Source organism: Rhinocladiella mackenziei (genome assembly GCF_000835555.1).
Source record: "Rhinocladiella mackenziei CBS 650.93 unplaced genomic scaffold supercont1.6, whole genome shotgun sequence".
NCBI classification, from domain to species: domain Eukaryota; kingdom Fungi; phylum Ascomycota; class Eurotiomycetes; order Chaetothyriales; family Herpotrichiellaceae; genus Rhinocladiella; species Rhinocladiella mackenziei.
In genome coordinates, this window is record NW_013550599.1 from 872166 (window position 1) to 894545 (window position 22380).

Consider the following 22380-nt stretch of genomic DNA (forward strand, 5'->3'; position numbering starts at 1 on the left):
AAATAATTGACATGCCAAAATAACTTCCATGCCTCCCGAGGTACACTATTTCCTTGAAAACATCAAAAGTGGGTGACTCCATTTCCGCATTGTTGTTCAAAGACCCTTCCGTGCATGGAATCTTTGTTAGCTGCCAACCTAGTTGTCACAGGTAAGAATGACTTTGGCCGTTGACAAAGATGCCGGCCAGGCGACGCGCCGAATGATGGAATAAGACTTAATAAGGATGTTGCGAACCCACAAATTCCGTCTTCCTGTTAGGAATTTCTTCTACCTAGGATGCGGATGAGGATTAGGATTCGAGAGCGAACAAACCGCCGCCGATAGTAAAGCCATCCAACAATTTTACATTTTGGTCGAAATACGAATTGCGGTGCCTTACGGACCTCGTCTTCTTGGGGAACAATTCTTCGCACTAATCGTCATCATTGGAAGCGCGCCTGAATTCGACGCAAAAATACAACGATAGCTGTCCCAGAGGCTCGCGAACACAAAACGAAAAGTTTGAAACTCATACAAGAACAATTAGATTAATACGGAAGAGAGAATCAACACTTGCCCAACGTAGCGCCAGATATTCAATTTTAAGGACGGCAAGAAATCAAACAATAATGCCACCCGCGTCGTCCAACTCATCCTCCTCTGCCAACCACAACCCCTTCTCAGCGTCACACAAACCCTCCCGTCCACCATCCAGCACCGTTAGCGTGAAAAGCGGCAGTACCGGCGGCCGACGAAATCCTCAATATCAATATCAATTCCAAATTCTCTACCGGAACCAATTGGAACTCGACGCGCGAGGAAACCCCATGACGAGATGGCTAGGTGAATCATCGGCCGACGGAGTTTGGAATCATGTCTCACGAGAACTACAAGCAGAGAGGACTTCGATTAAGCTCTGACAGTAGTATCTTTCAACCATAGGGCAGAAGTGCCGGATCTTCAGCGCATGAAACTACGCCCCACACTCTTCCCCCCGTGAATACCTTGCGAGCCATATCATCAGGAGCATCTTCTGGACTTTGAATTGAGATGGAAATTTTCGAACGCGCCACTTTCCATCCGCAAAACTATTCTGAAAGACCTGAGCCCAACAAATGCCTCAGATTTGACGGCTCCGCAAGCCTTTCCTGCGAATTCGGGCGGAATTCCAGCTGTTATTGCCGGCACCGGAGCCTCAACGAAGATCCCCGGGAACGTTATCTGCGATTATGTTTATACTATACAAAGCCTTTATCGTCACCACATGACCCATCCTGACTCCGGCAGAACATCAACCATCAATCCGAACTCAGAGATTGAACCCCCAGCACTGACACCGGTGCCTGCACCTCCACCCGCACCAGTCCCAACAACAGCAGCACGAGTCCACAGTTAGAGCAAAGTTCAGGAATTACAGCTATAGCCTGATCTTAATTCCGCCCACCCCTCCACCAGGAAGTTCGGACATCTCCTTCTACCAAGGGGAAGAACATGGCGAGAGTTGTAGATGAACAAGATAGGGCAGGACAGAAGAGCGCAAACCAGCGGCACATGGAAGGCAGGCGGGTGTCCAAGACAGACGGAGAGGTAAAATTCTATTAGACATTTACTGGTAATTTAATAGCTCTGGACGGTTTCGTATCTAGCGCATAGCGCCGGAGTCCGATTCTTATTCTATCCTTCTCCTGTTTCCAACTCCAACCCCTGCTGCAGGTCCTGAATCCCTCGTCATCCTATGACTCCATTGCTATGCAGGTCGTGTGTATCGAATATTGCGGTTCAACGTGCTTGCTTAGTCGTTTGGTTGCTCGCAACCAGTACCTTGAACCCTAAAGTGAAGAAATGAGACTTCGGCACTCTGACTAGTTCCGACTCTCTTTGCTTTCGCCGCCTCGTCTTTCGGAGCCCTTTTTTGCTGCTCCTTGTTCTATCTATCCCCTCTCTCGGGTCTATCTCACCGGCTTGCTAGTTTTTGTTCATTCGATTTCACGGACCCTTTCCTTTCCATTTCCAAGTCGAATTGACTTGCAAAGCTTAATCTGATGTTCGACTTCTTGTTCGGTTTGCCGCGTCGCGCGCCGCCCGAGAAGATCTACTGATCCCGCTCTATAAGCGACAGCGTTGTGGTCTTGGAGGATTATCTGCGATACTCGAAGGACGGGTAGCATGTGCTGCCCTTTCGATTTGTCACGGGCCAGGCCTTGCCGCTTGGCATGGAATTGGGTCCATCCCCCTTCGACAAAAAGTTGCTAGATGTGGAAATCGCGAGTCAATAATCTCACCGTCGCTGAATTGCTCATATTGACGAAAGGAGAAGGTGGGGGGGAGATTCCAGCAATTGGTGTCCTGTACGAGTACTTTGCTTTCATGTCTCATGCAGGTTTGATTGTTCAGATAGAGCTTCCTCATCATCCAGCCTCCTCGCGCTGCCAAATATTTTATCCACTGGTATCTTCAGTATTCTTGTCGTCAATTTCTTGTTGTTCTGCGCGTAATTCACTTGGTGAAGGACTTGGAGCTCGAACACTCCTGGGAGTATCATATATCGAGCTCGTATATCTCGCACGTAGAGCTTCCTCGCATGCTAGTTCTTGATCGTATCGAGGAATAACCTTGGTCATGGCATCTAGCCAATCTCCCATAGTCTTTGGTGTCAAATGACACATTTGAGTGTATTCCCAATACTCCGGATACCATCCCGCGGATTCCCAACCTATCAAGGCACACACTCTTCCAGCATCATCCACAAGGATGTTTTTGGGACAAAGACTTGCGTGAGTAAATTTGAGTTGATATGGCTTCTTCGGAGCGTGAACTTGTTGAATTTCTTTCTCGGGAAAATGATCAACGGAATGCCCTCTTCTTTCGAATTCCTGAAACGCTTCAATAGAAAAGAAAGGTCCTATTTTGCAGGAACCAAATCTGTGATCCATTGCGGCCCCGAGGGTTGCATCGCCTATTACACAGTGTTTCGGTGGTTGCATTTTTCTCAGCTGGTCCACAAAGCGACCCAGATCGGCAATGATCTTGTTCTTCTGATGCGCCGACATGCCAGGCCAGACTTGTTGTAAAGGTTTTCCTGGATAAGCTTCATATTCCACCAGCTTCCCTTCTGGTCTGTTGTACACCGCCAGGACTTTGTACGACGGTACCGAGGTATGCCGATCGATGAGCTTCAAGGCCTGATACTCGGTATTGGCACCGTGAGTTTTGAGTATTCTATTATTGCTCAGGCGCATGATTGTTTCACCAGAATCTAGATCAGTTTCTTTCTTGCCAAAGTGCATGCGCCATCGAAGCCCAAAGGGAAGTTGGTCGTATTCATCTTTCGGCTCGGTGTCGTTTCCTCCGAAACATAATGGCATGACTGCAAGATGATTGCAGGGCCCGGAAATTGGAGCTGTTATCGCAGAGGAAAATACAGAGAACGCGATGCTTGTTGCATTGAACTCGAGTGAGGTTTACCCGTCGAAACGGTAATCGACCATGGCAGGACTCGAGCGCATCTAACAGTCCTTAGGAAGGTGGAGAGGAGGACCTTTGACGAGGATCAGAGGAGAGAGAAGGAAAGGCGGGATGAGTCCGAGACAACGCTGAACTCGCGTTGTTATTCATGTCTGTGCAGTCGGCATCTGAACGAGAGTGAGAGAAGGAAGTGGATGACCTGATGAGAAGAGGAGAGGTTGAGATGGTGTAGGTTTTGGTCCTGGATTTAGTTCAGCGACGAAGACATGTTTTGGAGGGACTGTAAGTGGTAGCGGTAGTAGCGCCGCGGGACAGGGAATCCAATGGTGTCAGTTGGTCAGTGATGAGGCCCAAGGAAGCTAAAAGCTGAGCAGCTCAATGGACAGAGGACGCCCAAGACTCGAGAGGTGTCCATGTCTGGTCTGACAACGGCCTCCGCGTCTGCATCCGCGTCCTTTTCCATCCCAGTCGCCCCTTTCCGGTCAGCGACGTTCAGCCAACTCCGACATTGCGCAGGCGAAACCTTCCCAGTGCGTCTTGCCAAGTGGTTCTCCACGAAAACTAAATGGCTTGGATTTAATAGTGATCATATTTGATGGGATATTGATGTTAAGCCAAGTGGTTGACTGAGCACCTGATCTGCAAGGCGGATATTGTTGCAGGTCGATCATTACGAAGCGCATGTAAGATATAATGGATTCCATTGTTTATTCCCTCGTCGATGAATGAGCAAGGCAGATTCTAAGACATGGAGGCGCGCATGTACTGTTGATACCAAAATGATCACGAAAACTCCATCCCATGGCATAACCCTAGGGGATTCGCTCGCTTAAAGGACGCTGAAATGGTGACGATGGAGACGCGTGTATTTTCTTGTCGTCGATCAAACTGTGGGCTTCGGCGAGTGTGATTTCCCCAGCAGGATTGGTAAGCAGCCTTGTTCACGGTTTACGTATATACAAAATATATCCAACCATTGAGCTCCACCAGTACGGCAGAGAAAAGTCATCGAGGCGAAGCAGTTGACAGCGTGTTGTGACCACCAAACATACTGAATATGCGTCTATGCTTGGTTTCTTCTGCCCAGATTGACAATATGATGCCACAGTGGACTATTAGTCCTGATGTGCCCTGGAATCTCATCCCATATCTTGCGTCTAGCTACAGTCAAGTTCATCATATGGTTCGAGTGTTTGACCGCAAATGATTCGTTCTTTGAAGCAGACCGTTTTTGTTGTGTTCATCATGGATCGGATGGGGAATCGCTTGCGCCGGCCCTCAGCCTCATCACCGTTGCTTGTTGAAGCGGGACTGCGAGAAGTTAATGAGTATCATGGGCGACAGGCGAGATAAGATCATGCCCTGAGCACAGTGCCAAATAGATGGGGGAGGAGATTCGCAGCACCAAACCTCGAAGGCTTCAACGAGCGGTCACATGTTTGGGAGTGCACGTGATTCACCGACGAGCCAATAAAAATTGCTGATGGCTAACCGGTCGTCCCTCTGATGGCTCCCTGCTCGGGAAAGTAGAGTTGGTCCGGGGGAAGAAAATCGTGATAAAGTAGACATTGATTGGTCAAGAGGATTCTGAGCATTCGTGTTAAGTGTGGGACCTATTTGAGCTGTGGTCGGATCGATAGTACTGGAGCATTTGACGAGGATATCTCGAGGCAAACAGGTCACTTTCATTTTCCTATTCCATTGTTACAACCATGTACGTACTGCCGGATATCCTTGTGTTGTATCAGCCTGTTAGTTTCCAAGAAATCATTCATCCTTGATGGGGGGCATCGTAGTCACCGCGGCATTCGATTCGACATCGGCGCTCGACCTGACCTTCTCCTCACTCTTCCGCATGGCTCTCAACTGGCTGGGACGTCTGATCCGTTCCCATTCCTCCTCGTCATCTTTCTCATCGACTGTGTTTGCTGTGACATCGACCGTTTCGTCCTCATCCTCTTCTCTGAGAATCAGATTCAGGAAGAGTGAGAGGAAGGCGGTAACAGCAAAGCCGGTTTCCATGACCAGTTCGACAGCGTTCATCAGTCCCCTCAGGGCGGAATTGTCTCCTTCGTACGTGAACACATAGGCGAACCAATCAGGCACCAAGGTTGCGCCGAATCCAACAGACATGGCTGCGGTCAGAATAAATCGGTTCCGTCTGGTGAACGGCACGGTCGAAATAATTCGGATTCCCGAAATAGCAACGGCCGAAAACAGGAATGTTGTCATACCTCCAAGCACCGCAGATGGAATAGCCACCAGGGCTGCTGCAAACTTGGAAAAGATACCCATGATGAGGAGGAAGAAGCAACAGCAATAGCCGGCCTTTCTATTGGCACAGCGAGTGAGAGCAATGACTCCATTGTTCTGGGCAAATGTTGATACCGGGGTTATGGTGCAGAGACATGCAAACATGCCGTTGAGACCGTCCGCGAGGACACCACCTTGAATACGAGACTCAAAGATAGGGCCCTCAACTTCGAGCCGTGACACGTCGCAACTGGCCGTGATGTCCCCAATGGCCTCCATCATCAAGACCAAGAACACCGCTAAGAAGGGTAATACCATCGGCCTGGGAGAATTAGCAATGCAATCACGGGAGGCCGGTGTCTCTCGTATGCTTACCCGTATAGCGACAGGGGAAATGTCTCAACCCAAATGAACGACGCTGCTTTCGCACTTTGGATACCCGAGTCATCGAAATAGTTGGTGGCTGCGGCGATAATACATCCAACGAGTAGGCCGACAACAACGGCACAGGATTTCCTGGGGGAAAGGATCAGTCTTGAACAAGCATTCATGCAAGGCATCGTGGTAAGTCGCTTGATTCGATGGTGTCGAGCTCTTCTTCGTGGTGAGGCTTACATGATAGGGCTACCAAATCGTTCGCAAAGAATTATGGTCGCAAAAACGCTGAATCCCAAGCCGACAAATTCGGCCGAGCCCCATGGCAACGGATGTGGTGCCGAGTTTGACGGGCAGTTCTGGAACAATCCCGTCTCCGGACGAGATCTGCATGTTCCGGAACCTCCGGCCCAATTCTCAAACCCAGTGCCAATTAGATTGACACCGATGAGAACGACGGTCGGCCCAGTCACAAGGGGAGGGAAGACTCTCTTCAGAGCTTTGGCCGGGGCGAATGACAAACCGATTTCCAATAGAGAGCAGATGCATGCTGTGCCCAAAATGGCGCCGTATCCCTGGGGGCACGCCAGTCTATTACCGTCGGAATCACTCGGGCAGAATCCTGAATCATACATCTGGGACAGACCGCCTAACGAAACGGGTATGGTCGCAAATGAGGTGCCCACCACGGATATCAAACCTGTGCCGATGTAGTACGGTGTCTTGTAGATGTGGAAGCGGGTGATTTGGACCGCAGACAAAATCCCGCAAACGATCAGTGAAGTAGAGACAAGATATTGGGAAGTCTCCGCATCCAAGTTGGCCCCGCCCGTACCAGAGAGAATGATCGGTGGAGTGATTAGACCCGCCAACATGGACAAGGCGTGTTGAAATCCAAGGAGCAGGGCGAGGAAGATGGGCATCTTGTCATTCAGGCCAAAGAAAGGTGCCGATTGGCGGGACCTCTTCATGAAGGGAAGATTCGGGGTGAAAAGGAAGGCATAGTCGTAGTCTCCAATGAGTCCCTCCCTCGTCGTCAGACCTTTGATGATACGGCGAGGAACATCAACGACCCTGTCTTTGAACGGACGTTTGGGAGTGGTATCGGGGCCAATGCGATCCGGCTCCATGCTGGTTGACAATCTCTGCTGGCTTCACCGACGTAAATAGTGTATCAAACTGTAGCTGAAGAGGCCGCCGGTCCCCGGTTCTGTATGGATTCCACGACGTCAGAGCCTCAGAGGGAAGAGCAACCTTTCTTGGGTTATCGATCACGAACTCGATCGGAAATTCCACGATAAAGGGGCTTTGGGTGTAAAAAAGGGGAATGGATCAACTTACTGCAATGCAAGAAAGCTCCAGCTCAAGGTTCACTCCACAATGAGAGCAACAAGCAGCTTATGTAGTGATCCAAAGGGCTTCTCGTATCCTACCCAAAGTAGTTTGAATCGATTCGGTCAAGCTCCCGAACCGGCCTATCCTTTCCACCTTGAGTCCTTAACATCTCGAGGATCCTGGGCCGGGCGTTGAAGAGGGCGCCGTGGACACTGTACAATGCACATAAGCTTCGGTGGGGTGGAAGCACTTATGGAGCTGGCCAAAGTTTCTTGGTACCTGATCGCGCGCGTAGAGGACGCCTCTATGGAATCGAAAAGCCTTGAACAAGCGATGAGGTTAGAAAGTGTTGATTGCGGTCGGAGAAGATGAAGCCGGGGCAGCCTCATCGATAGATGATCCATCATTTGATTGGACCGTCGCCTGTTGTTACGCAAAAATTCAGGTCGTGCGCTCTCCGCCAAGTCGATATCTTGCAGGCTCCGTCACCGGCGAGATAAGCCAGCCAATTGGTATTGGCACGAAGCTTTGAAACTTCAAGGTTCAAAACGGCCGTCACCCCGCTCGAGAATTCAGCCGTCATTGATATCTCGAGCATTCAGTCATCGTCTTGACCCCCACCGTCGGCTGTGTGTTCCAGCTTGCTGGGTAAAAGTGCATCTACCGCCTCGCGAGTCAGTTGAGGTTCGCCTAAAACTTCCACCGTGCCAAATTCCATGGTTTCACAAAGCCTCGCTAGGTTATCTAACACGGTGTTGGACGATTTCAAGCGCCGGGTAATTCCGCATTCCGATTATGTTGAGCGGGTCTCGCAAGCGAATATCAGGCATTGGAAATGTGCCAGCCTTCGGTCGGGTGCAGAAAAAGCGAAGTTCTTTGGTAAGTTAGACTTTGATCGTAGGTCTCAAACTCGACCTCGGTCTGTTGATTAGTCACTGTTTGATGTAATGGTGTTCGCCTCTTTCCAAGACTTGGATCTCGTCTCCCACTTGAATTTGGAACGTGCTGGATTCTGCCGGCACCAACTGAAGTCCCAGGCATGCATTCAGTGGATCACCACGGTCTATGCATCTGAACGACTTCAGAGTTTTGTCTGGCTCAGCTGGATGTCTTTCGGCAGTATCAGGATCGACATTAGGTAGCCTGCATCGGACAGTATGACACGCACAGAAAAAGTAGTGATTGCCGATCTTGATCCTTTTCCAGTCGTCTTCGTTGTATGCTCCAGGCCCAGTAATCAGGATATTGGATCGGAATCGTCTGGCTGAGAAACGAGGAATGTCCCTTTTAACTCTGCCGGCCACATCGCGGACCGATGCAATATTCAACAGATGCACCGGATAAGCATCCGCAAATCCTACCACTGACTGGTATCCCAGTTCTTCCTTTCGAGGTGCACATCTGTACACCTCTCGATAAGAGTTGGGATCAACTCTGAAGAGGGTGAGGGGGTTGGTGGCCCCTAGGTAAATGCGGAAATCATCCGGCACGTGGATACCATAGTTAAGCCAAGTAGGACTGTCCTTCCAGATAATGACTTGCTCCATGGGATATTTATGGTCTTTTGGAGGAACCAGTGGTACTCGGAACGACCTCTCTTGAGACATGAATCCAAGCCAAATCAGAAGTCGGAGGAGAGCAGCGAGGGGACCCGAGGGAATATGAGGATATCTCACAACCATACGTCCCTGGTCCTTGGCGGTAGCCTTTTTTGAATCGTCCGGAAGCCAAATTTCTGGCCTGACAAGAGCAAGCCTCTCAAATCCTGGCGTGCGCTGTGTCCTAAAAGTCCATTTTGGCGTCTTCCCGGTCTCAGAAGCATCTGGACGAGTTTGCGGCTTGGTTAACTCTGCGAAAGCAAATTTTCGGTCCCAGGTGAAGCCGGCGCCGTCAATATCGGCGGTGTCCAATTCAACTCCAGCGCAAGACTTGATAGGATGAATGAATAAGGCCTTGACCTTCCACTTGGGCTGTACAGAACCATCCTGAGAAGTGGAGCTTTTGTCGTCGTATTCGTCAGTCATGTTAGACGTTCCCCGTAATGCCACCTGCTTGTATCCCTGGATTGAGTCGCGCATTCTCCATGCTTCTTGCACGCATATGAGCGTGACTGCCAGGAGAATAGGAGGGAAGAGAGTAGCAATTTGATCCATGGTGGTGATTCCCAGCACAAGGTACAGACCGTGACGAGCACGAGCGGGAATTCGTAATGGTGGCCTCGACCTGTCGTAGGGAAAAATGACCGTCATTTGAAACGTTGCTTTCTTCGAAAAAAGTTGTCATCCTCACTACTAACGTCTTCCTTCTATACCAGCCTATAGAGCTCCCTGTGTCCCTCTCGAGCATGAACAAGGTGTGCTACGCGCCTCAGAACTATCAGTCTGACGGATCTCAATGATCCTCGGCTTGGTCGGCCCTTTTTTCCCCCCTCCTCTTTCGAAGCAATCACCTTGGTATGAAGTTCCTTCATCGCGATTTCACCATTCAGACGGAAAAGTTTCCCCTTGCAACTGATTTCAATATGCCTACGGGAAGCCTCTCTCAGAGAAACGATGGAGGACCAAGGTGCAGATGTCCACAATTTCTCCACTTCGCCTTCTCAACACCGTCTGCCTACTGTCTCCGGTACTGAAGCCCTTCAGAATGCCTCAACCAAGACCAAAGCTATTCCTTCAAGTCTCCCGGCGCTGGACAGAATATTTCTGCCGAATGGACCCTCCCTAGCCACACCCGGGATACCAAGAGGCTGTGTGACCGAGGTTTTTGGTCCTCCAGGAGTCGGGAAGACCACCTTTGCCCTTCAGGTCACTAGCAATGCCCTTCACTCTCACAACCCCGAATCTCACGTCCTGTGGGTCAATACTGGCTCCCCACTTATAGAAAAAAGACTTCAAGAAATAATGGAGGACCGTACTTCCTCAGATAATGACCATCCACCTTCATCCTCATCCCGTCCGTACGATATTGAGTCGCTCCTCGAGGAGAAGTTCGTCTACCTTCAGGCACACACGCTACCAAGGCTTCTGACCCTATTTTTACATCCATCACCATCTCTTCCGTCTTCCAAGACGTGCCTAATGGTCGTCGACGACTTGTCTAACTTGCTCCTCGGATCCTTTTCCAGGAGTCCTGGGACCATGAAACCCGGTATCCCAGCAGCTGTCAAGGAGAAATTGGAAAAGAAAATCGCCAGAAGAAGGTATCAAATTATAGAGACCCTCGCGGCCGCCATGTCGAAGATGGCAGTACTTAGGAGCGTGGCCATCCTGGTGCTGACAAATTCCACGATGAGTTTAAAGAACGGTCAAAAGGCGACTCTGAAATCCGCATTAGCAAGTCAATCCTGGGATACGACCGTGCATACGAGGATCATGCTTTACCGCGACTTTGCAGATGATGAACATGAGGCTGAAATATCTAAGCGAGGGGGGGGGGGCCTGAGATACGCCGAAGTACAAAGATTAGCCCGCAAGAATGTCTACACCACGCCTGTACCCTTCGTCATCTCGACTGGTGGACTGCACCAACTCAGCCTGGACAACTCAACCAGCAACCATGAACCAGCAGACGAATCCAACGGATCACAAGGGCTCGCTCCAGTTGACAGCGACCTCCCCTTGCTCCCTGTGGAGCTACCACAACACTCAAAATCCAAGAAGCGCAAAGCGGTTGAGATAGCCGAAAGCGAGGACGAGGATGACGATGGTGACGATGGCGACGATCCACGCTCAGATATTGACGAGCCACAGCTTCCAAAACTAGGTGCTCGAGAAAGAGGGGCCTCTGAAGGACATGACGAAATGATTCTCGACACCCATGAAATGGTTCTGTTGCGCAGCTATCGATACGCGAGTATCAGAGGTTCTGAGGATGCAGTACCACTGCAGTTATCATCGTCCGACGGAGAGGAGGAAAGGGAAACGGAATACAGAGGCAAAGATGCAGATGACGACGGCGATGGCGCGAGACTACCCTGATTGATTAAAGCAGAACGTTGATACGCTATCCGCGCAAGAGTTTTTGCAACAACATGGCTTGAGTCCATGCAAAGCTCTAAGCTCTGCTATACAGTGCAATGCTATGCAGTAATAGCCTCGTTTCATCTTGTCCTATAGCCGTTCCGGCAAAGTGGAGATTCTAATATATCTGACAAACACAAGATAACTCGACTTGAGCGACTGATGTATTCCACCTCTAATCCAGTCTATCGATTTTTCATCGGCAGATACTGTTAACACAAGGTCTGCACATATCATCCGTCTGATTTACCCACCCATGCGCCACATATGCTGAAAATGCTTCAGATCGCATAGCCGACAATATCGCCTTTCAGGTGAGATATGATCAACGCATCAAACTCAATCATCGTCATCGTCATTCTTTTTCTCATCCGATTTCTTGAGCGCGTCTTTCCAGAGAGGATTCACCTCATCAGGATCTACGTCGGGGAATACGATGTCAAAGACGTCGCTGTACCAGTCAACGGCATGGCCTTGGATGCCTTCTTTGATATTCTGCCACGATTGTTAGTATAGAGTCTTTCACAACAGATCGATCGGGTCGACTTACGTCAGGCAATTCGCACCAATCTCCCCAGTTATCCCTTGGGAACAGAATATTCGAACACCCTGCCCGTCTGGCTGCGACAGTCTTTTCTCTCAACCCGCCGATCCTCAGCACCTTTCCAGTGACAGTCAGTTCACCCGTCATGGCAAGGGCCGGGTCGACCTGCTTTCCCATGGCCAGACTTAGCAGAGACGTGGCCATCGTGATGCCCGCGGACGGCCCATCTTTTTGGACGGCGCCTTCCGGGCAGTGCAGATGGATTCTCGCGTGGTCGAAGAAGCGGTTTTCCGGAAATCGGGTGGCCATGACATGTTTGGCGAACGAGTAGGCGATCGACGTAGATTCTTTCATTACAGGTTGCAAGTTCCCAGTACGCTCCAGGCTAGGCCTGCTAGAAGGAGACAGAGCTGACTCCAGAATGGACTCAACGTAAAGTGCCGCTCCGCCCATGCTTGTCCAGGCGAGTCCCATTGCAACTCCAGGCGGTGTGGTCTCGTAAAGACGGTCGGATGTGAAGATCGGTGGGCCGACATAATCTTTGAGACTGTCTTTCGATATCGTGATGTGGACGGAATCAGGGACTTTAAGAGCAATGCGTGGATTCTCGGTTGTTTCTTTCTCAATGGACTCCGGAGTGTCTTTGACGTCCGACTCGTCTCTCTCGCTCTCTTCCATTGCCGCTTTGCCTTCTTCGGTCAGTGCTTCAGCCTCGGGAAGGGCTTCTTCACCCAGATCTTGGATGATTTTCAATGCTGATTTGCGGTAAACCTTTTCGATCTGCTTTTTGAGATTCCGGACACCAGATTCCCGGCAATATTTGTTGATCAGCTCCTCGATAGCTGACTCGTCCAGCTTGACGTCCACATCTTTTAGACCCGAAAGTTCTTTCGCCTGGGGCGCCAGGTAGCGGTCTGCAATGGCTTTCTTCTCGTCGGCGACGTAACCACTCAGTTCAATCATCTCCATACGGTCAAGCAGAGGACGGGGGATGGTGTCGGTCATGTTTGCTGTACAGACGAAGAGGACTTTGGAAAGGTCGACAGGGACATCCATGTAGTGGTCCAAGAAGCTCGAATTTTGCTCTGGATCGAGTAGTTCGAGAAGAGCAGATGCTGGGTCTCCTTGATGTCCCCGGCCAATCTTATCGACTTCATCAATGAGAATTAGAGGGTTTTCTGTCTGGCATTTCTTCAGGGCTTGGATGATTCTGCCGGGGAGGGCGCCGACATAAGTTCGACGATGACCTTTAATCTCAGCAACGTCGGTCAGACCACCGACACTGAAGCGGTAGTATTGTCGGTTCAATGCTCGAGCAATTGATTTACCAATCGAGGTCTTTCCCACACCTGGAGGACCGACAAAACACAAGATCTTGCCCTCCACCGTCCCACGAAGCTTACCGACGGCAATGAATTCGAGGATTCGATCCTTGACATCTTTCAAGCCATAGTGATCTTCGTCCAGTACCGTCATGGCGTTCTTGATACCAAAGTTCTCGGCACTTCGTCGACCCCACGGGATCTGCGTGATCCAATCCAGATAATTCCGCGTTACATTAAACTCGGACGCAGCGGGTTCAAGATGTGCCAACTTGTTGAGCTCCTCTTCAAATACTTTCTTGACGGCTTCAGGCATCGCCAGCTTTTGAGCCTTTTCTCGGAACTTCTCCACCAGCTTGTCCTTGCCGTCAGATTCAATGCCCAATTCTCGACGGATACCTTTCATTTGTTCCATGAGCCAGTATTCTCTCTGTCGTTTTTGAATCTTGCTTTCAACATCTTTGGAGATCTTAGATTGAAGTTTGGCATTCATCAATTCCTTCTTGAGGACGACGAGAGCCTTGTGCAATCTCTCTTCAATGTTCATCGTCTGGAGAATATCTTGCAATTCATCAATTTCACCGGCCGAAACGGCTGCAGCAAAGTCTGCGAGTTTCGCCGGCTCCTCAATGACATTTCCAGCGGATTGAGACACGCTGAAATCAGAAATCTGATCTCTGAAGAGCTGGTTGAGACTTGCCACCTCTTTGAACACGTTGACGATCTCCGAAGTCAAAGCCTTGATCACATCACTCTTTTTGTCATGAGCAACTTCTGCCAAGTTCTCCACATTGACCAACGAGACCGGAAATCTGCGAAGGAATGCAGTGGGCTCATACACACTTAACTGGGCAGGCTGGTCTTTGTTCTGTTCCTCGAAACTGGCAACCACATCGCCCTTGTTCTCCGCGGTACCATCAGACTTTGATTTGGCCTCTTTGGTAGGCTGCACTTCCACAACCGATGGGCCCTGTTCTCCAGGAGTCGATGGAGGCACCAGAGCGGACATTTTAATTCGACGATGTGGATAGAGCACGGCGGTCAGGCTGTGTTCGTCACCATGTACGGGGAACGCGCTTGTTATTTGTGCAAACACTCCGACTTCGTGGACATCGTCCATTTTCTCGATGATATCTTTATCCGCAGCTTCATCCTTGAACAAAAACGCGCCGACATACGGCTGGCCTCTTTTCATCATTTCAGTTATTGCCGCTACCACGTTGGGATCCCGGATCGTTATCGCCTTGTAAAACCCTGGGAAAAGAGGGCGTTTGGCAATGGGGATGGCCATGACTTGTGGATATGTTTCTGGAACGGTGGGTTTGGAAATTTGTGTACTTCGTCGACCACGCCTGGTGCTCTCGCCGCCTCCTCCTGAGCTTTGTGCAGATCCAGGTGATGAGTCGCCTCCATTTCCCGCTGCGGTAGTTTTGCCGTCGCTCGATGATTGGGGTATAGGCTGGTGTTCGGAAGGGGGATTTTTGGATTCGGCCACTTCTTCGGTTCGAGGTGCTTCGTCTAACTCGTTCTCGACTTTCTTTGCCTTCGCATCCGATCCCTCTGATCGAGGTGAGGAGTCATCTTCAGGCGGTTTGTCTTTCCGGCGGACTGGATGGGAAGAGAATTGACGTATTTGTAATCCTTGTCGAGTCGCAATTGATGTGATGGATTTAGGTTGTCGAGCGTCGATGGGAAAGGTCAAACCACTTCTCTGGAGCAGCTGTCGCCTGCAATCCCTACATATATGACTGGGACTGTTTCGGAGAGCAGTCCTCCATGCTAACCTTTGACCGCGAAGCATGCTCGCCGAGGCGCTGATTGGATGGTGGCGTGAGGGAGGAAATTGAGACAGAACTACAGTGTGGTCTGGCAGATGGAGAGGGAAAGATCCACAGAGGAGAGTGGACGAGGATAGGAGAATGAATAAGGACTAAGGGGGAGGATGAATGTCTGAATTCTGTTTGTTATGCAGGTAGACTTCCTCACATGCGTATATACAGTCTATCGAGACTTCCTGATAGACTGATCAAGAAAGGAAGGTGCGGCGAGCTTTACGAGCGGAGTTGAATTTTTGCCAGAACTTCAAAGAACCTCGAACTTTCCGAGTTGGCAGCATCTTTGAACCAGTTCTTTTGTATCAACCCCATTCGAGTGTGTTCGGCATACCCGTGTCTTCACATCTGTATCTCTCCCTCCGGCAGCGTCTTCACCTATTATATGCGCCCTTCGACTTCATGTACCTATAACGCGATCTGAATTTTTCCCGATGTCTCCCTCGATGGGCTCCGTTTGGGCTCCTCGCTTGATTAGAACATCAGTACAATGCCATCGACATTGCCAGAATTTCACTCGCAAGGCTCAAACAAGGAAACTGTACGATTTCGCCGTTCCCAAGAGACCGTTTCCTCGATCTGCTTCGTCGTCGTCCTCGAATTGTCCCTCCAATCAAGCACGACTTTTCTCCGCAACATCTTCCTCTCAAGCGACGAAAGATCCCTATGCAACCTTAGGCGTCGGTAAAAATGCCAGCGCATCCGAAATTAAGAAAGCTTACTACACTCTTGCGAAGAAATATCACCCAGATACAAACAAGGATCCCAGTGCGAAGGAGAAGTTTACCGATGCGCAAGCAGCTTATGAATTATTGAATGACCCCCAGAAAAAGGCTGCTTATGATCAGTTCGGTGCTGCTGCCTTTGATCAAGGCGCAGGGTTCGATCCAGGCGCCGCAGGCGGAAATCCTTTTGCCGGAGCAGGTGGTGGGAATCCTTTCGCCGGGTTTGGTGGGGGCTTTGGAGCAGAATTTAATTTTGAAGATTTGTTTGGTGCTTTTACCGGAGGCCGTCGTGGTCGGCGAGGCGGCTCTCCCTTTCAAGAGGAAATACTAGTCGGGGAGAACATCGAAGTTCAGACGAACATCTCCTTCATGGATGCTGCCAAAGGCGTAACGAAACATATCACCATTACGCCTCTTGTTCAATGTGGGACTTGCAAAGGGAATGGGCTAAAGCCAGGGTCGCAAAGACAACAATGCAAAAGGTGCAACGGCACGGGAACGAGAATCCATGTCATGCAACAGGGTTTCCAAATGTCGTCGACGTGTTCCAACTGTGGAGGAACTGGAGTGGTGATTCCCAGAGGATCGGAATGCCACACTTGTGATGGGAATGGCGTCGTTCGACAACGGAAGACGGTTCAAGTCGATATTCCCGGCGGGGTCGAAGATGGCATGAGGCTACGTGTATCAGGGGAAGGTGATGCTCCTCCCACTGGCGTGGCAGAGAATCCCAGAGTGCGATCGCAACGGGGAGATCTTTACGTTTTCATCCGGGTCGCCCCAGATGCGAGATTCAGTCGGAATGGGTCTGACGTGCTGTATACGGCTTCAATACCTCTAACAACTGCACTGCTGGGTGGTGAAGTCCAAGTACCCACACTTGATGGAGAAGTTAAGGTCAAAGTCGCAACCGGTACTGGCACTGGCGACAGGGTCACTCTGGGAGGGATGGGGATGAAGCGTCTGGGTGGACGGGGCCCCGCGACTGGTGACCTGAAAGTGGAATTCAAGGTCAACATGCCCAAATATTTGACTGCCAGCCAAAGAACAATCCTCGAGATGCTCGCTGATGAAATGAACGATAAGACGGCGAAGCGAACGATGAACCTCAACCAGTACAAGCAGTAAGTGGATTCATTGTCCAAACGTATGGTGCTTACACATTCCGCAGTGACTCTACTACCGACAGCACACCGTCCAAACCCTCCAATAAAGCTGCGGATCACAAGAATGAAGGATTTCTTAAATCAACCTGGCATAAACTCACTCATCAGCACGACAACTTAGAACCGGAGCAGGACGAAAAGGAGTGTGGTACGGAATCGAAGGACGAGGATGAACCGAAGAAAGCGTCGGGCTCTGGGTGAGCTCGATGTTCTCGACAAAATTTCAACTCTTTTCTCCTCAGTGTGTTCTTCATAGCGACGGCGATAAATGGATTTACTATCGCAACTTCTGGGTCCGGGATGGCTTCTTCTGTGACCTCCGGAGTTGTCACGTCCCTTGGTTGGACTTTGAAAAAATGTTCAGTATTGACATTCGGAGTGGATGAAATACCCAACTCCCCTGTACAATACCAACTGATAGAAGCAACTCGATAATTGGTGCAGACTACAGCACGCCTCTGATTTTCATCTGTGTGCCGTATGATCGTGCTATCAAGGCGGCCACCATCCTAGAACTCGACAAGCCCATGATTATCTCCTGAGCTTTGTGTTTCGCACAGCGACACCTTGTGATACCATTCCATGGACGGTTAGCAATCTGCCCAACTCCGGAAGCGCGTTGGCGCGAACAAGAGAACGGAGGTATGACATACTTGCGTGTACGTGTTATATGGACCACCATACCACACGAGGCTGATTATTACGGTATGGCGTGTAATCGTAGGCGCCCAATTCTTCCACCACCTCATCCAACACCACCACTCGTGCCTAGCGCACTCGGGATACCGATCCAAAACCCAAAGAATCTGATACTACGATGAACGACGCTCCAGCCGGCTCGCAGTGATCGTAATCATGGTGCAAGCTTCGATGTTGAGTTGTCCCCTGAAGCAGACAACCGATGTCGACTGGATAAATCCAATTAAGAATTACATTCGAGATACCTACGGCGATGACCCCGAGAAGTACTCTGAGGAATGCTCCACCCTCAGTAAACTGCGTTCGGACATGAGGGGAGCTGGTTCGGATTCGGCGAGTGGAAGAGACTTGCTCTACAGATACTATGGACAGCTCGAACTTTTGGACCTGCGATTCCCGGTGGATGAGCAGCATGTCAAAATTACATTCACCTGGTAAGAGGTAATGAATCGGATTGAATCGGGGGCTGACATGAGCCAGGTTTGACGCATTCCTGAAGACTTCGACAAGCCAACATAGCCTGGCGTTCGAGAAAGCATCAGTTATTTTCAACATTGCCGCAGTATTGTCATGCCATGCAGCCGCCCAGAATCGGGCCGAAGACAAAGACCTCAAGACCGCCTACCACTCCTTCCAAGCATCCGCGGGCATGTTCACTTATATTAATGACAATTTCCTCCACGCGCCATCGACCGACCTAAATCGAGAAACCGTCAAAATTTTAATCAACATTGTCCTGGGACAAGCGCAAGAGATATTCCTGGAGAAACAAGTCCGGGATGGGAAGAAGCCAGCACTACTAGCAAAGCTCGCCGCACAGGCGCAGTTTCTATTCAGCCAAGCGAAAGAGGGTTTTGAGTCTGACCACGCCCGAGGTGTTTTCGATCCAAGTTGGGGAAAATTGATCCAAATCAAGACCCTTTATATGTCTTCGCTCGCCGAATATTATCAAGCCTTAACAGAGGACGAAACCAACCTCCATGGTTCCGCGATTGCAAGGTTACAGCTGGCGGAGAGGTCGAGCAAGCAGGCCTACTCGTATGCGAAATCATTTCCCGCCTCTCTCTCCACTCTATCAAATCTGGGGTCCGACACTGCATCAACAATGCAGGCCATAACGCGGAGGCAACTCGAGACCGTACAGGAGAAGTTGGCCTCGTTCGTGAAAGACAATGATTTCATCTATCATCAGACGGTACCGGCAGAAGCGTCATTGTCGCCTGTCGCCAAGGTACCCGCGGCCAAACCCATTCCACTCTCCGAACTTTATCAGGGGCAAGATATACAAAGGATCATAGGACCTGATATCTTCCAGAAGATTGTTCCGATGTCAGTAACCGAGTCAGCGAGCATGTATGATGAAGAAAAGGCCAAGTTGATCCGATCAGAAGCCGAGAAGGTGGAGCAAGCAAATGGCGAAATGGCGGCAAGTCTTGATTATCTAAAATTACCCAATAGTCTCAACGTTTTGAAAGGCGGTCTGGACCAAGAAATGGATGTGGACAAAGATTTTGAGGGATGGTGCCAGGAACTCACCAATCATCAACCTTTCAACAGCGCATTCGAACAGCTCCAAAAGGACAAGCAAGCCGTGCTGGACAGTTTGGCCAAGAGTACGAAACAACTTGACATGGAGGAGAGCGTGTGTGAGAAGATGAGATCTAAATATGGAGCGGACTGGACCCAACAGCCCAGTTCCAGATTGACTTCAACCTTGAGGGCCGATATCAAAAGCTACCGAGAGACAGTGGACGAAGCTGCAACGAGCGACTCTCAACTTTTTGCTACGGCACGAGAGTACGAAGGAGATTTTGAAGAAATGAGAAATGCTGCTGGACAGGGCGAGGTCGACGTGTTCTATCAACAGGCCTTGATCAAGGCTGGATCTGGATCCAAAAGCAAGACTAAAAGTGCAGACGAAGGCACGCTTCTCGATGAGGATTATGGTGAGGGTGGCTTGTCTGTTGCAGATCAGATCGCAAAGATTGAGGAATTGTTGCGAAAACTAAACCTCGTCAAACGAGAGCGAATGCAAGTTCTCAAAGATCTGAAGGAAAAAGTTCACACCGACGATATATCGAATGTCCTCATCTTGAACAAGAAAGCGATCGCGAACCAGGAAAATCAACTTTTCCAGGCCGAACTCGAGAAATTCCGCTCCCATCAAAATCGGCTAATTTCAACCGTCCACAAACAATCGTCATTACTCAAGGAACTGACAAAGACATACGGAGACCTGTTGCAAGACAAGAGGGTTCGTGCAGACCAACAGAAGTACGATGCAATGCAGAAGAGTAAGAATATTGTACTGAACAAATACCGGAGAACGTTCCATGCCCACGAGGATCTGATACAAGGTCTCATGCGAGCGCAGGGCTTCTATAATGAGATGAAGGAGAGTGTGGACAGTCTAGAGAAGAACGTGGAATCCTTTGTCAGCAATCGAAGAGCCGAAGGGGCTCAACTTCTTCATCAAATCGAACAAACCAAGAACAGCTCTGCAGATGGCCAAGCGGCCGCCGAACAGAAACGAATGCAGGAATTGATGAATCGCCTGTCAATGGAACCCAAATCAGCATCTCCTTCGCAAACTGAACCTCCTGCTCTTCCACCTCTCCCGCCAATGAACACGTCCAGATCTCCAGCACCTGCTTCACCGTCATATCCTACAACGAACGCCGATCCTCGTTTCACCATACCGCCTCGTCATTCACCAGCGCCGGTTATTCCCAATGGATATTCCAATTTACCTCAGCCGCCTGCTCAACCCACAAATCCATCACCAATTGATTCTCAACATCCGTTTGCTCAAGGGGCCGCCGCACCTCTTTCCTTGGGTTATAATCCCATGGCATATCCTGAAAGATCAGTCACCTCCTCAAATCAACAGCCGGGAAACCAGCAACACTACGGGTTTTCCCCTGTCACGTCTCCTCCAGGGCCAATGAACACCTACTACTCTCAACAACCCCAATCTCATCAGCCACTACCTCAATCTCTCACACCCTTACAGCCAATGAACTTCGCCACGCCCACTCATCAATACCCGCAATACACCTATCCACAAACAGGACCTCCCATACCATACCAGTCACCATCACCACATCCACAAATGCCGCCTTCTCAGCCGTCACCATATAACATGCCCCAGAACTATGTTCCTCCCCCACCCCCACCTGGTCCCCCCGGTGGAGGCTCCACGACGCAATATCCCCCAAATCCCTCTGGTGTCTGGGCCAGTGGACCAGGTGGGTATGCGAATTACACTCCACCAAATCGATATGCGCATCAACAACCTCAGCAGCAGCAGCAAGGACAAGGACAGAGTGCAGGGGCAAGTGGAGGACAGGAGCAAGATCCTTGGGCAGGATTAAGTGCTTGGAAATGAAATGTCGTGATCTGGCGAGTAGGGGGGGGGGGAAGGGAGTGATCGGGTCGCAAGCCCGGCGAAGTCAGTAAGATGTTCCCGTATGATAGAGAAACGAGACATGATATGATATATGCCGAGACGTATATGCAGTGAACACAGCAACTAAATCAATCGAATCAATGAATAAATGCATGGCATTTTATGAGAGACATATGCTGCATATTAAACATGGAATAAATAAAGCGTCGGACAGCAAGCCTTGTCCCACGTTCGAATATGGCATATCCCACATGGTGTAGAGAGATCGAAGTGACTGACTTGGCGTGTGGATGTATTGGATTCGTGTATTGATCCATGCTTTTCCAGCCTTTTTTTTTTTTTTTTTTTTTCCCTCTTCCACAGATGGCGTGGCGTCGGACAATAACTCAGTTCGATCAGATCAGATCAGGCTGGGGCCTCCAGGGGTTTCTCGCTAGCTCGTGAACAATGTACCTTGACTAGGGGCTCCAATTAAGTAACCAGGGTAGTCACCAATTCAGATATACCGGGAGCAACAAACCCCTTACTTCTTCTTGCCTATAATAGATCGCATCTCGAAGATGCTGCTGTCGAGAATTAGATGTCGTTTCAGAACAGCGTGATCCGAGACGTGGATAGGAGGCTGGTATCAAGCAGACGCCTGGAGGATGGCGATGCGGTATGACTTGTCAATAGAGTTCCTTTGGTCCTTTGTTTGTCTTGTCTTGTATTCAAAAGCTGTGGGGTCCTTGTATTTGCCTGATGCTGTTGCCAAAGACAAGGAGTGACGCAAGGCGTCGCCAATGGACCCACTATATTGACATCAAGATGAGAAATAAAATCGCATTCATTGGAGTAGAATCCAGATCCCTTGTCCGTCCCACTCGCTGGCATGGGACTTCCGCCCTGCACGATGGGGATATGTCCCTTTTTGGGTCTGGGGTAGAACTTGAACTCTACATAGGAGATTGAAAGTCTTGGAGATCATTGAGACAAGCGTGGCAGAGTTTCGAGAAGCACCGAACTCACATGATTGACAGTTTTGGCGTCTGGCATTTGGCCGAGAAGAAATACCCCTTTTCGAATCAGGAGGAGCGGATATAGGATCCTCTTATGACAAGCTTGATGTGGCAGTTGAGAAATTAGGCTGCGAGGTAAATGGTGTGACCAGGAACGTTTGCCTATCGGATGATGACAACTGTCGGTACCTCGAGACGTTTATGATCTAAACTCTACCTCTGATGAGGAGGAATCCTTCGACTTCGTGGTGAGGAT

At 49.9% G+C, this 22380-nt stretch overlaps 7 protein-coding genes across 7 annotated transcripts; 3 read left to right on the forward strand and 4 right to left on the reverse strand.

The window, feature by feature from the left end:
- Positions 1 to 2420: 2420 nt before the first annotated feature.
- Z518_08124 (uncharacterized protein) lies at positions 2421 to 3347 on the reverse strand (the record flags this gene model as incomplete). The annotated part of the gene is made up of 1 exon (XM_013413867.1): positions 2421 to 3347. The coding sequence occupies one exon, from the start codon at positions 3345 to 3347 to the stop codon at positions 2421 to 2423; it is 927 nt and encodes a 308-aa protein (XP_013269321.1).
- Positions 3348 to 5214: 1867 nt separating this feature from the next.
- On the reverse strand, positions 5215 to 7205 carry Z518_08125 (purine permease; the record flags this gene model as incomplete). The annotated part of the gene is made up of 3 exons (XM_013413868.1): positions 5215 to 6022; positions 6076 to 6216; positions 6316 to 7205. The coding sequence occupies 3 exons, from the start codon at positions 7203 to 7205 to the stop codon at positions 5215 to 5217; spliced, it is 1839 nt and encodes a 612-aa protein (XP_013269322.1).
- A 1137-nt stretch (positions 7206 to 8342) lies between these two features.
- Z518_08126 (uncharacterized protein) lies at positions 8343 to 9563 on the reverse strand (the record flags this gene model as incomplete). The annotated part of the gene is made up of 1 exon (XM_013413869.1): positions 8343 to 9563. One exon carries the CDS (start codon positions 9561 to 9563, stop codon positions 8343 to 8345), a length of 1221 nt encoding a protein of 406 aa, XP_013269323.1.
- A 399-nt stretch (positions 9564 to 9962) lies between these two features.
- Z518_08127 (uncharacterized protein) lies at positions 9963 to 11387 on the forward strand (the record flags this gene model as incomplete). Its single annotated transcript, XM_013413870.1, has 1 exon — positions 9963 to 11387. One exon carries the CDS (start codon positions 9963 to 9965, stop codon positions 11385 to 11387), a length of 1425 nt encoding a protein of 474 aa, XP_013269324.1.
- Positions 11388 to 11768: 381 nt separating this feature from the next.
- On the reverse strand, positions 11769 to 15096 carry Z518_08128 (ATP-dependent protease La; the record flags this gene model as incomplete). Its single annotated transcript, XM_013413871.1, has 2 exons — positions 11769 to 11924; positions 11980 to 15096. The coding sequence occupies 2 exons, from the start codon at positions 15094 to 15096 to the stop codon at positions 11769 to 11771; spliced, it is 3273 nt and encodes a 1090-aa protein (XP_013269325.1).
- A 465-nt stretch (positions 15097 to 15561) lies between these two features.
- On the forward strand, positions 15562 to 17219 carry Z518_08129 (chaperone DnaJ; the record flags this gene model as incomplete). The annotated part of the gene is made up of 2 exons (XM_013413872.1): positions 15562 to 16976; positions 17024 to 17219. 2 exons carry the CDS (start codon positions 15562 to 15564, stop codon positions 17217 to 17219), a joined length of 1611 nt encoding a protein of 536 aa, XP_013269326.1.
- A 654-nt stretch (positions 17220 to 17873) lies between these two features.
- Z518_08130 (uncharacterized protein) lies at positions 17874 to 21105 on the forward strand (the record flags this gene model as incomplete). The annotated part of the gene is made up of 2 exons (XM_013413873.1): positions 17874 to 18151; positions 18198 to 21105. 2 exons carry the CDS (start codon positions 17874 to 17876, stop codon positions 21103 to 21105), a joined length of 3186 nt encoding a protein of 1061 aa, XP_013269327.1.
- Between the last annotated feature and the right edge of the window lie 1275 nt (positions 21106 to 22380).